Source organism: Stomoxys calcitrans, chromosome 2 (genome assembly GCF_963082655.1).
Source record: "Stomoxys calcitrans chromosome 2, idStoCalc2.1, whole genome shotgun sequence".
Classification (NCBI taxonomy): Eukaryota; Metazoa; Arthropoda; class Insecta; order Diptera; family Muscidae; genus Stomoxys; species Stomoxys calcitrans.
This window is the reverse complement of record NC_081553.1, coordinates 198,472,447-198,487,197: the sequence shown is the minus strand read 5'-3', so window position 1 is coordinate 198,487,197 and position 14,751 is coordinate 198,472,447. Positions and strand designations below refer to the sequence as shown.

General features: G+C 37.2%; 1 protein-coding gene across 1 annotated transcript in view; it reads right to left on the bottom strand.

The window, feature by feature from the left end:
• Positions 1 to 226: 226 nt before the first annotated feature.
• The window catches only part of LOC106084797 (uncharacterized), a 168,438-nt gene continuing 153,913 nt past the window's right edge, over positions 227 to 14,751 (bottom strand). The window contains exons 8-16 of the mRNA XM_059362023.1: positions 12,030 to 12,380; positions 8,886 to 8,980; positions 8,589 to 8,811; positions 8,429 to 8,520; positions 7,593 to 8,368; positions 7,377 to 7,528; positions 7,095 to 7,302; positions 1,531 to 1,652; positions 227 to 1,233 (exon numbers count right to left, since the gene is read on the bottom strand). Coding sequence (XP_059218006.1) covers positions 714 to 1,233; positions 1,531 to 1,652; positions 7,095 to 7,302; positions 7,377 to 7,528; positions 7,593 to 8,368; positions 8,429 to 8,520; positions 8,589 to 8,811; positions 8,886 to 8,980; positions 12,030 to 12,380 — 2,539 coding nt within the window. The 3' untranslated portion in view covers positions 227 to 713. The remainder of the gene's footprint in view (positions 1,234 to 1,530; positions 1,653 to 7,094; positions 7,303 to 7,376; positions 7,529 to 7,592; positions 8,369 to 8,428; positions 8,521 to 8,588; positions 8,812 to 8,885; positions 8,981 to 12,029; positions 12,381 to 14,751) is intronic.

Below are 14,751 nucleotides of genomic sequence, written 5' to 3'. Positions count from 1 at the left end.
TTTATTTTATTTTATTTTATTTTATTTTATTTTATTTTATTTTATTTTATTTTATTTTATTTTATTTTATTTTATTTTCTTATATTGTGTTTTATTTTGTTTTATTTTATTTTATTTTTTTATTTTATTTTATTTTATTTCATTTTGCTGTAACTTATTTTTCGTAGCACAAACAAAATATACATAAGAATAAAATAAAAATATTTAAAGTGTATGATTCTTCTCTTCAATTCCCTCTTTACCTGCACCTTTGCCAATAATCTCCTCTCAAAAAACATCCAAAAATGACGTAAAATTTGACCTTAACTTTACCTTCGGAAAATATAAAAGCTAAATTAACTTCTCTTTTTTTTAAACAAAAGAAAAAAAAAACAAAATAAGACTCATTAAATATCAAATGATAAAAAGTCTCTGGATTATTACCATTTTGGCACATATTTCAGTTTGTTAGTTACAATTTAGTTTAGGGGAAAAATATATATAAGATGGCCCGAAGCAAACATCTTTCAACATTCCAAGCTTTAAGAACCAACATCAGCTTTGGCTCCCCATCGTATCCCATCTCTTTCTCTAACTTTCACTTTTTCTCTCTTGAGACAATCACTAAGCTAAAATGTTCTAAACTTTTTACCCCAAATCACATTCAGCTGATGCTAGTTGTTGTTTTTCCAACGTTTGAGTAGAACACGCCAACGATTCTTACGCCTTCGGCTTCAAATTTGCCATATCAGTAAATGGTTCGTGCTGTCTTCGCGTCCGGCAATTTCGCTCAATGAATTGGCTCCTGAATTGCGGAAATCCTCATAGCCATCACCGCCAGATATGATGAGTATATTTCCGGGTGTATTGGTTGCTCCCGCCGCATTTGAGGAACTCTCTGATTTGGGTTTAGGTGATTTCGAGCCTGCAGCCGCCTCCTGATCTTTGCTATTCTCGTTACTCGAATTACTGCCTGAGGCTGCAGTGGTCTCGACAAATGTCAGAAAACGTACATGACCCGTATGACCATGTGGAATGCCGGTGGGCACTACATTGGGTGCTCCCTTTTCATAGCCCTGAGATGGTATTGTGAGTAGGACGCCAGCACTGGTACCAATCCAGATGAGGTCACGACATGAAAGCAACGAGGTGACCCGCAAGCAAGCAGCCTTGTGCTGACGTATGATTTCGTCACAATTTGAGAGCATCTTATTCACAGCCTGGGCCAAATTAACTTCGGTGATTAATTGATGTCTGAAATAAACAGAGAAAATGCATTGGGGTGTTCCAAATAAGAAATGGTAAGCAAGTGTGAAATTAAGTCTAACGTATTTCAATTTTTTAAACAAAATTTTCCTTCCAACATTTTATGGTAAATAATTTTTTTTTTTAATATTTAAAACTTTAATACTCATTAATAATTTTGCTAATATTTTTTGGTAATTTTTAAAAATTAGTTATTTATTGTTTTTTAATAAATGTTTTCTAAAATTAAAAAAACTATTTGTATTTATTTATCAAATATTTTATGTACATCTAATGTTAACTTACGTATTGGAATGGAAACATTTAATGTGTGCAGAATTTTGTATGGATATCCAAACGTAATTGCTGGAAACACACATGTTTGTTATCGGTTTTGAGTCTGATGAGATTTGTATTTGATTCACCACCTAAAAAGAAGAAAAACAATTTAAATAAAAACACATTGTACGGACTTAAAACATTAAAATAAGCATAGAAATTTTTATATACAAATTTTAATTTTAAATATGAAATAAAATAAAACAAAATAAAAAAAACTATTCGTTTTTGTGTCTCAGCAAAAGTGGTGTGTTAAATGTATTGGGGGCAGGCTGCCAAGACAGCGATTTCGGTCATTGCCAGGGGGCCATCAGCTTGCCATCAAAAGATTACATGATTTTACATACTCACTAATAAGTGAGCAGTGCAATGGTAAATAAAGTAAAAAAAAAAAAAAAATAAAATAAGATAAAATAAAATAAAATAATATAATATAAAATAAAATAAAATAAAATAAAATAAAATACAATAAAATAAAATAAAATAAAATAAAATTCAATAAAATAAAATGAAATAAAATAAAATGAAATAAAATAAAATAAAATAAAATAAAATAAAATAAAATAAAATAAAATAAAATAAAATAAAATAAAATAAAATATAATATAATATAATATTATAAAATAAAAAAAATAAAATAAAATAAAATAAAATATAATAAAATAAAATAAAATAAAATAATATAATAAAAAATAAAATAAAATAAAAAAAAAAAAATATAATATAAAATAAAACAAAATAAAATAAAATAAAGTAATATAGAATAAAATATAATAAAATAATATATAATAATATAAAATAAAATAAAATAAAATAAAATAAAATAAAATAATATATAAAATAAAATAAAATAAAATAAATTAAATTAAAGTAAAATAAAATAAAATAAAATAATATAAAATAGAATAAAATAAAATAAAATAATATAAAATAGAATAAAATAAAATAATAATATAATATAATAATATAGAATAAAATAAAATAAAATAAAAAAAATATATAAAATAAAATAAAATAAAAAAAAAAATAAATTAAAGTAAAATAAAATAAAATAAAATAATATAAAATAGAATAAAATAGAATAAAATAAAATAAAATAAAATAATATAAAATAAAATAAAATATAAAAGAAAAAAAAAATAAAATAAAATAAAATAAAATAAAAAAAAAATATTAAAATAAAATACAATAAAATAAAATAAAATGAAAAAAAAAAATAAAATAAAATGACCGCGCGAATGAGGCGTGGGCTTAATCGTCCACACGGTAATAGTGTTTGTGCTCTCTTAATTGCGCTTAAATGCTTAGAAAACCTTAATGGCCAGGTCAAACTAAACCTACAGCGTCCGACTTCTAAAGATAAATCTCCACCATTTTTCAGCCACTTCGGCGATCCTTCTGAAGGCATTAGGAGTTAACATTTCTCATCTTGGAAGCATGGGTATATGGAGGTAACATACCATACACCCATGCTTCCAGGATAAGAAATGTTAACTCCTAGTCCCATCAGAAGAATCGCCGAAGTGGCTTAACAATGGTGGAGATTTATCTTTAGAAGTCGGACGCTGTAGGTTTAGTTTGACCTGGCCATTAAGGTTTTCTAAGCATTTAAGCGCAATTAAGAGAGCACAAACACTATTACCGTGTGGACGATTCAGCCGAAAGTGCTCCCACTGTAGTGCAGAGGTTAGCATGTCCGCCTATGACGCTGAACGTCTGGGTTTAGAATACTGGCGAGATCATCACAAAAAATGTTCAGCGGTGGTTTTCCCCTCGTAATGGTGGCAACATTTGTAAGGGACTTTGCCATGTAAGACTTCTCTCCAAAGAGGTGTCGCACTGCGGTACACCGTTCGGCTATAAAAAGGAGGCCCCTTTAAGCTTAAAACTTGAATCGGACAGCACTCATTGATATGTTAGAAGTTTGTCCCTGTTCCTTAGTGGAATGTTCATGGGCAAAATTTGCAATTTGCATTTGCGCCCTTAGAGGCTTAAGAAGTCAAATCGGGCAAGAGGTTTATAACGGAGCTATATTAGGTTACAAAGCTATTTGGACTATATTTGTCACGGCTGTTGGAACCCATAGCAAAAATTCGCGTGCAAAATTTTACCCAAATCGGATAACAATTGCGCCCTCTAGAGGCTCAAGAAGTCAAGATCCGAGATCGGTTTATATGGCAGCTATATACGGTTATAACCCGATTTGGATCATTCTTGGCACAGTTATTGGAAGTAAGAACAGAACATTTCATGCAAAATGTCATCCAAATCGGATGACAATTGTCAGAACAAAACATTTCATGCAAAATTTCAACCAAATCAGATAAGAATTGCGCCCTCTAGAGGCTTAAGAAGTCAATATCCAAGATCGGTTTATATGGCAGCTATATCAGGTTATAAACCGATTTGGATTATTCTTGGCACAGTTTTGGAAGACAGAACAGAACACCTTATGCGAAATTTCAGCCAATTCGGATAAGAATTGCGAACTCTAGAGGCTCAAGAAGTCAAATCTGAAGATCGGTTTATATGCCAGCTATATCAGGTTATGAACCAATTTAGATCATACTTGTCACAGATCATACTTTTGCCGAGTGAAATATTTCAGCCAAATCAGATAAGAATTGCACCCACTAGAGGCTTAAGAAGGCAAGATCCGAATATAGTCAGGTCAAGATCCTGAAGTCAAGATTCTCATATAGACAGCTATATCAGGTTATAAACCGATATGGACCATTCTTAGCAAAGTTGTGGAATGTCAGAACAGAAAATTTCTTGCGAAATTTCAGTCAAATTAGGTGGTAATTGTTCCTTAAGAAGTCAAATCTGACAATCGATTTATAGGTAGCTATATCAGGTTGTAAACCAATTTGGATCATTCTTGGTACTGTTGTCGTACGTCAGAAAAGAACATCTCATGCAAAATTTCAGAAAAATCGGATAAGAATTCCGCCCTCTAGAGGCTCAAGAAGTCAAGATCTAGTCAAGATCAAGTTTTGCGGGTGGTCCCCCAAAGACTTGGTCCGACAATATCATATACGTTTTGTAGTCTTAAATACCTTTCATTTGAGTCCCATATTGTTGTGCTTGGTCTATATATGTATTTAGTAGGTTTTGGGGGTGGGGCAGCCCCCCTAGGTAACCTTCTGAAATTTGGATACCAAATTTTTATATGTAGGTTATTATAAGAGAGCACACAAAGTTTCGCTTTAATCGCACCACCCATCTCCGAGACGTGGTGTTTCGGAAAATTAGGGTAAGGGAAAGGGTCCGTCCCCTCTTCAGGTATCAAAAACTGAAGTACCCTATTTTCACCACGCGATCATAATGAACCATCTGTGAAAATTTCAAGAAAATCGGTTCAGCCGTTTATGAGTCTATAAGGAACACACAAACAAACAAATCGACAAACAAACACAAACTGATTTTTATATATAAGAAAGCTGGACAGGGCCCGCTCCACTGCGCCTTCTTTTGCTCTCTTATTTTATCTGAGCCTTATACTGACACTGGCAGGAAATAAGTCCTGTTTTGGGGTGCTGGTATGGTCTTTCAAATATTTTGCCCCAATGTGGATATCATTTTCGTGCTGTACTCCCAAATACCTTTTATTTAAGCCTTATATTGCTGTGGTCGGTAAATATATCCGGTACGGGGGTATTTTTGGGGGTGAAGTGGACGCCCATATATCAGATTCTTGATCTAGTCTCAAATACTTTTCATTTGAGCCACATATGTCATTATTGGTTTATATTTCCATTTTGGAGGGTTTTGGAGGTGGGGCGGCGCCCCTAGATATCTCACCCTAAATAAGGATACCAAATTGTGGCCGTTTTGAAGGGAGTTTAGGGAGGGACACTAAAATAATATCAGCATTGAGCTAGAGCACGGTTTTGTTTGGCCCCATAATGTCAAACATTGTGAAGGCAGCTATTAAGATATTTAGGGCAACGGGTCTCGTACAGATCCACACTAATTATTACTTTGTTGTTGTTTTTGTTATCTACATTCAAAATCATATTTCGAAGCTACCACTTCGGTTACTAAATTTTTAAAGATCCGTAGATCCTCCTGTGTCTATCACAATTTGAATTTAAAAAGTGTACTCTACTACCAAAGACCCTGTATTGCGGTCCTACTCTTTCCTGATCGGCCTTCATATATTATTTTAATTTCCTTGTTTTTGGGTAGGATAGGGGGTGGTGGATTGCCCTCTAACACATCCTTTCATTTGAGTACAATGTATTCTCGGTCGTCCTACATGACAATATGGTGTTTTATTTTATCGGGAGAAGAGGGTCGTCGCTCCGATCCTAAGACCCAAAGGCAATTTTTTTGAGTCCTTTATTGTCGCGATATACCTATCCTGCTGAACGGCAGGACGGATGGACGTGACCCAGATTCTTGAATCTTTATATCAACATTAGATTCGACCTCTACTGACATAGACCTTTCTCTTAATTCACATATTATCCCGCTCGAACTATACGTCCTATTGAAGGGTATTTAGGGGATGGGCCGGTCCCAGACTCTATCCCAAACATGTATACCAGATTCGTAGTCAACTCCCAAAGACCTTTCGTTTGATACCCATTTTGTGACGTTGAACATTCACGCCCGTTTAAGGGGTATTTGGGTTGGGGAGCCCCTGTACACACCTTGGACCAAATTCTTATAACAGATGTGCACTCATCTTCCACACACCTTTCATTTGATATCCATATTGTCCAAATTGGTAAATAAGCTCTGTGGCGTGTTTTGGGAGTGGGGAGGCCTCTCAGACACCAAGGAATAAATTTGTATATCAGATTTGTATACCTTTCATTTGATACCCATATTGCCCAGAGCGGTGAAAGAGTTGTCTTGATGGGTTATTAGGGGGTAGGGGATCCCCCCGTACACTTGGGGCGAATTTTGTATACCAAGTGCGTACTCTGCTCTTAAATACCTTTATGTTGATACCCATATTGTCCCAATCGGTAAACATGTCCGTGCAGGGAGGTTTTGGGGGTTAGGGAGGCCCCTCAGATACCAAGGGGCTAATTTTTATGTCAGATTTGTACTCTATTTCTAAACACCTTTCATTTGATACCCATAATGCCCAAAGCGGTGAAAGTGCCCTGTTGGGGGGTTTTTAGGGGTGGGGGACCCCCCGAACACTTTGGGCGAAATTTGTCTATCAAGTTCGTACTCTACTCTTAAATACCTTTCATTTGATACCCATATTGTCCCAATCGGTAAACATGTCCCCCCGGGTGGGTTTTGGGATGGGGCGTCCCCCTGGACCCAAAAATTTTATACCAATTTCGAGATTTCGGGATACCATAATGTGGCATACATAATTTCGTTTAAATCGGTGTACGTATCTCCGAGATCCGGCGTTCTAGAAAATTGGGATATGGGGGAGCGTCCGCCCCCAACCCCCCCCCCCCCCCCCCTTCGAATATCAAAAAATTTAGTACCCTATTTTCAACCGGGGCCCAAACTCTACCATCTGTGAAATTTCACAAATAAAATGTATGTACACTTACCGCTAATGTTTCAATATCCAATACTTTAATGATACCCTGTATGGAACACCATAGTCTGCCATGCACATTGAGCAATTTTGTCACTGGACTCGTCACAGTGCCCACAGACAGGCAATGTGACGATGTTGTATTCCAGGCTGATCCATCACGCAAATAAACACATATATCGCCATTGGCCAAGGCCACAAATACACGATTGTCCAGGTACCTATAGAAAAATAGCAAAAATTATATCCACTCATACCACAACTCTTTTCTCTTCCTCTACTCTCAAGCACTTACAAAATGGAATAGACCGCAGCATGATGTTCGATTTTGATGCGATTCTTTTTGGTGCGGATATTATCGGTGCTGTTGTAGACATGGATGCAACCGTCCTCAGTGCCGATCCACATGGTTGATTGATTGCCATCACTTTCTTCTGGGTTGGAGTCCTGGGGAAGCAAAAAAGGAAAAAAATTAACATATGCCTTTGTACACTCTCTCTCTCTCTCTTACCTGATGCCCATGATACAAGGTACTGCTACTGCCCACTATAGCAGTGGAGGCTGTTGAAGTTGAACCCGTTGTATGTGTAGAGGGAGCCGGACTGGGCACTCTCTCGCAATGGCCACTATTGCCCATTCCCGTCACATTGACATTACCCGTTGCCAACAAGGCATTGGCATCGGCCTCTTCATCACTGGAACTTAAATTTAAATCTAATTGAATATCACTATTATTGCCAGTTGTTGTTGTTGCCCCTGTCACCGAACTGTGACTACTGCTGGCAGCTATGCTGCTAGCCTGTGACGTCTTATCGCGCTTCTTCTCCGGTGTGCCAATCAATGAGGAAGCTGTGGGATAATTTGGCGAAATGCTTTTGCGGTAATCCAATAACTGTTGCGTATAACTGAGCGGAGGTAAAGAGGAGCGCTGCTGCTGTTGCTGCAAATGTTGCAAATGTTGTGCTGAAGTGGATGACGCAGATGAGGATTGATCTTCATTGGAGGAGGAAGTAGATTTAATGGAAGAACTATGAGGACTATAAGCAGGTACAGAGGCCACACACAAAATGCGGGCATTACAAACACCATTGCAACTGGTCACATTGGGTTCGGGGTGTAGCGACATGATGCACACCTGACCCACATAACCATCACTGTTGCAGACCCATACATCGCGCTTCTCACTTAAAGTGGCAGCGGCGCAAGTAAATTGGAGACCAGCTCTAGTCTTGCGTATGGGTATGGAGGTTAAGAACTCGGGTATGGGATGGCGCTCCAAAGTGGCGGCTAAATAAACCAAGACAATTGTTATAGTCTTTCTTAAATAATGATAAAATTTTCATTTACCTAGTTTTTGTTTGGCTTCATTGAAGGTCTCCTCCCACTGGGTTCTCTTCTCAGACTTACTAAACACTATGAATAATTTTTGAGTACCGTTTCTGTTATGGCAAACAAAGAAAAAAATATGATAATATATAAAATTAAAAAAAAAAATCAAATATCTTACGGTGAATTAAACGCTAATTCGAGCATATTCAATTGAGCATCATTGGTTTGTCGCTCCGACAATTGGCGTTGGGCATTCTGATGCAATTCTCTGATAACATCTTCCAAATACTGATGGGGAAACTTAAGAGAGGCTGTTATTTCGGAAATTTGTTGCAATTTATTGCAATCCTCGGCTAGATTTTCAATTTCAGTCATAATACGTTTGACGTTTTCATCTTTCGCTAAAATTATTAAAAATATAAAAAAAAAATTCAACTTGAATAAAATTATATAGAAAAATTTTATAAAAACTTACTCTTAACAATTTCTAAACAATCCAAAGAGATTTTCGTGAGAAATTTGTATTTATTGGTATCCAATGTAGAGGCCACTGTACCAGGGCATGTTGTTCTTTAGAGGGGAAGAGAAAAAGACAATTTTATTCAAAAATATATAAAAGTTAATAATTTTAACATATTTTTTTGTGTAATTAAGTTTAAAAATTAGTTTTCCAATGACGGCGAAAAAAGGATCAATTCTATTCCCAACTCTACTCAGTGACACGCTCTCAACCAAAAGGAGACATTGAATTTGTTATGGCAGATTTTTATGCCAAGGTGGGCAACCAATCAATCAGGGGAATGCAAGGACTTGGCGATACGAGGAATGACAATGGCGACAAATTCCTCCTTAAAAATATACACAAATATACTTGCGAATAACCAGATGGAAAAACCCGTAATCAAATCGATCTCGTACTTATCAGAAAACTCTTTCTGAGTTCGCTGATGGATGTGAAAACTATTGGGTTGCCCAAAAAGTAATTGCGGATTTTTCATATAGTCGGCGTTGACAAATTTTTTCACAGCTTGTGAATCTGTAATTGTATTCTTTCTTCTGTCAGTTATCAGCTGTTACTTTTAGCTTGCTTTAGAAAAAAAGTGTAAAAAAAGTATATTTGATTAAAGTTCATTCTAAGTTTTATTAAAAATGCATTTACTTTCTTTTCAAAAATCCCCAATTACTTTTTGGGCAGCCCAATAGATGAGGAGCCGACATCGATAGCGACCACATGCTCTTAGTGGCCACTCTACGTCTTATGCCCAGTTTTCGTGAAAAGGACTCAAACAAAAAGCACAAAGTTCAACCTTTTAAACCAGAAGATGGCCGAAACAGCGCGAGAATACAAGGCAACATTAAAAACATCATACATGGATCGACATAACATCAGCATGTACGGAGACGGCCATCTCTATCATAGGCATTGCTCGACGATTATAAATGCGGTTTATATGGCAGCTATATCCAAATCTTGACCGATTTGGGCCAGAAAAATGTCAAAGAGCCTAAAACAACTCACTGTATTAAATTTCGTCGAAATCAGACAATAAATGACTCTTTTATGGGCCCAAAGACCTTAGACGAGAGATCGGTCTATAAGGCGTTTATATCCAAATCTAGACCGATCTGAGCCAAATTGAAAAAGAATGTTAAAGGTCCTAACACAACTCATTGTCCCAAATTTCGGCGATATCAGACAATAAATGCGCCTTTTATGGCCCAAAACCTTAAATCGAGAGATCGGTCTATATGGCAGCTATATTCAAATCTGGACCGATCTGGGCCAAATTGAAGAAGAATGTCGAAGGGCCTAACACAACTCACTGTCCCAAATTTCGGCGAAATCAGATAATAAATGTGACTTTTATGGGCTTAAGACCCTAAATCGGCGGATCGGTCTATATGGCAGCTATATCCAAATCTGGACCGATATGAACCAAATTGACGAAGGATGTCAAAGGGCCTAACACAACTCACTGTCAAAAATTTCGCCGACATCAGACAATAAATGCGCCTTTTATGGCCCCAAAACTTTAAATCAAGAGATCGGTCCATATGGCAGCTATATCCAAATCTGGACCGATTTGGGCCCAGTTTCAGAAAAATTTCGAAGAGCCTAACACAACTCACTGTATTAAATTTTGGCGAAATCAGACAATAAATGCGCCTTATGGGCCCAAAACCTTAAATCGAGATATCGGTCTATGTGGCAGCTATATCCAAATCTGGACCGATCTGGGTCAAATTGAAAAAGAATGTCGAAGGTCCTAACACAACTCACTGTCCCAAATTTCGACGACATCGGACAATAAATGCGACTTTTATGGGCCTAATAAATGTGACTTTTATGGGCTTAAGACCCTAAATCGGCGGTTCGGTCTATATGGCAGCTATATCTATATCTGGACCGATATGGACCAAATGGAAGAAGGATGTCAAAGGGCCTAACAGAACTCACTGTCCCAAATTACAACAAAATCGGATAATAAATGTGGCTTTTATTAGCCCAAAACCTTAAATCGAAAGATCGGTCTATATGGCAGCTATATTAAAATCTGGACCGATCTGGGCGAAATTTAAGTAGAATGTCGAAGGTCCTGACACAACTCATTGTCTCAAATTTCGGCGACATCGGACAATAAATGCGCATTTTATGTGCCCAAAACCTTAAATCGAGAGATCGGTATATATTGCAGCTATATCCAAATCTGAACCGATCTGAGCCAAATTGAAGAAGAATGTCGAAGGGCCTAACACAACTCACTGTCCAAAATTTCAACAAAATCGGATAATAAATGTTGCTTTTACGGGCCCAAAACCTTAAATCGAGAGATCGGTCTATATGGCAGCTATATCCAAATCTGGACCGATCTGGGTCAAATTGTAGAAGGATGTCAAAGGGCCTATCACAACTCACTGTCCCAAATTTCAGCAAAATCGGATAATAAATGTGGCTTTTATGGGCCTAAGACCCTAAAACCAGAGGATCGGTCTATATGGGGGCTATATCTAGATATAGCTCTACATAGCCCATCTTCGAACTCAACCTGCTTATGAACTCTGTGCAAAATTTCAGCTCAATATCTCTATTTTTAAAGACTTTAGCGTGATTTCAGCAGACAGACGGACGGACATGGCTAGATCGTCTTAGATTATTACGCTGATCAGCGCTTACGCTATTTTATAGGGCCGTAAATGGATATTTCGATGTGTTGCAAACGGAATATACCCCCATCCTTCGGTGGTGGGTATAAAAAGACAGGAGGAGTGGAGAAACCCGAGCTGCGGGTGATGAACCCCTGGACTGGAACCCGCAAAGACAGCAAAAGAGCGGACTCCGAAAAACAAATGGACCCACTGTACGAAAAGAAAGTTGGAATAAACCCAAATATCATGGAATCAAGCCAAGGCTTTAAATTATACTAAACTTATAGCAAAAAATAAGATTAGTGGGAAGAAAAAAAAAATTGGCTACTGAGGCCATCAGCTAAATTTTTTTTTTGTTTTTATTTTTTTTATTTTTTATTTTATTTTATTTTATTTTATTTCATTTTATTTTATTTTATTTAATTTTTTTATTTTTTTTTATATTTATTGTGTTTTCTGTTATTCTACTTACGTATTGGGCTTCCTTATGGTTCCACTTCGTTTCTTAATACTTGTCAATACCAACAAATCGTTGAACAAAAAGAATCCTCTCTCCTTACGAGGGCCCTGACCCGAAGGCATTGTCACCAAATCGAAGAGTAAAAATTGCCGATCTGGTGCTATGAGATCTGTTATACCCTCAATTACACCTTCCAGTTCACGAAGTGTCGCCTCCCGCTGACCATTTTCCAATATTTCACGTTCCTTGCAATTGATGTGCAATAGTATGTCGTGTACCACCTTTAAGACATCCTGTAAATGCTTCTGATCGGGATGATCGTTATCGGTGTGTTTGATAAGTCTTTGAAGGAGAAGTTCATAGCTGCGGAAGGAATAAACAAAAATAAAATAAAAACAAGTAATAAAAAGGCATTAAGTTCGGTCGGGCCGAACTTTGGATGCCCACCTCGGGTATATATAAACCCCCTTTTGTTACAATCCGGTGACAATTGGATAATTTAAGCACCCAAATACGCCACGGACATTGAGTGGTCTAATAAATATAAGTCACTGTTCAATTTTGCAGAATAAAATATTGTCTTTTTGGAAGCTATATCCAAATTTAAACCGATGTTGAACTATGTTGGACACGGATATCGAAAAACCGTTCCTCAGATGAGGAACACCTTAAGGAGGTGTACTGACTACTCTATTTTGGAATATATCCATTAACAATACATTATTGTCTCTGGAAAATAAGGGGGAAAAATGGGCGCATATGCTGATGACGTGGTAATTGTGGTTAGGGGAAAGTTTCCCAGCACTCTAAGAGATATACTTCAGGAAGCTCTACGTGCAATAGCAAAGTGGGCTATCGAAAGTGGTAGCCAAAAGGTATCAATCCGTGCAAGACAGAAGTAGTTCTTTTCAGCAGGAGACACAAGTTGCCTGCAGTGGAACCTGTCTCCTTGGGAGAAGAGAATGTTTCATTTACAGAAAGCGCAAAATACCTGGGTGTTTTGCTGGACACGAAATTGAACTTCCAATTTAACATTTTGGAAAGGGCCGGAAAGGAAACACTTGCCCTATACACCTGCAAGAGAGCCACTGGCAAAATTTGGGTGTTCAGACCTCAGGTCATGTATTGGGTATATACTGCAGTTGTCAGACCTATAATGCTATATGGCGTTGTGGTCTGGTGGACGGCGTTTCGAAAATCCACCTACTGCTCAATACTTAACCGGATCCAAAGGATGGCTTGTTTTTGCATCACAGCCGCATTGAGGACGACACCATCTGATGCACTTAATTTAATGCTACATCTTATCCCTCTGGACATTATGGCCAAATTGCAGCGACCACTGCCTGAGGTAAGGGAAGCATTGTCATTGGTCATGTGGCGACTACGGTCACTGTGTTACCCTTGATACAATATCCGATGTTCCAGGCAGTGTGGATTACACACTACCTGAGCTTCGTTGTCCCGAAGGACAATGATAGATAGTCACAAAGAGGGGGTCGTGAGCATTCCAAAACATGTGGCCTCATCTAGACTTGAAAAGTTTGCTGTCATTGGCCAGAAAAGATGTCTCAGTCATTGTGTCCGTCATGACAGGTCACTGTCTAATCGGAAAACATGCTTACAGACTGAAAGATGCAAAAATTTTGCATCTTTCAGTGACTTTTGCAGAAGCTTTGAGGACATCAAAGAAGAAGAGACTATAGAACACCATCCGTATGTGTGTGTCCCGCACTAGCAGTCAGAATGAGTTCCACTTTAGGTTCCCATTTCTTTGAGAAACTGTCTGATTTAGCGAATGTGAACATTCACAAGTTAAACAAGGATCCAATGATCCTATTTTATTATAACTCTACTACTATATCAGTAGTTATATCTTAATAGTGTCTGGTCTCCATAATATTTTATTCATATGGCAGCTATATCCAAATATAGACCGATCTAAACCATATTAAGTTCAGATGTTGGGAGGTTTAAAATACCTCACTGTTTCAAATTTCAGCGAAATCGTGTAATAAAAATAGCTTTTAAGGCAGCTATATCTAAATATAGTCCGGTCTGAACTATATTTGGGTGAGATGTCGGGAGGCCTAAAACAACTCCCTGTTTAAAATTTTAGCGAAATCGGATAAAGAAAATGGTCCGATTTGGCCCGTTCAAGAACTTAACTATTTACTTATTTACTTTAATCGGCTATGACAGAACATTTGTTCCACTAGCCGAACGTAGAATAGCGTTCCAAGCGCCTCGATCTTCTGCGTTCATTCTAAAATCTCTGACACCAAGTTTCGAAGTGTCTCCCACCACTTGATCTTTCCATCAGGCTTTTTCCATTCTGACAACATGACCTAGCCAACGCAGACGTTGTATTTTGATGCGTGTAACTATGCTATCGTCGCCATACAGCTCATGGTTCATACGTCGCCTATATTCTCCATTAACGAAAACTGGTCATATATTTTACGAAGAATCTTTCTCTCAAATACTCCAAGCACTGCCTCATCTGCTTTCACAAGTACCCATGGCTCAGAACCATATAACAACACGGGTAGTATCAGTGTGTTGTATAGTGTAATCTTCGTCGGTCGAGAGGTGGCCTTGTTTCTAAATTGCATACTTACATATTTTTCGCTTAATCTCAAATCTGGTGTCATTCGTTTCGGTTACGGCGTTGCCGAGGTAGATAAAGTTACTGACTGTCTCAAAGTTGTGGTTCCCAACTTTCTCCATTTTC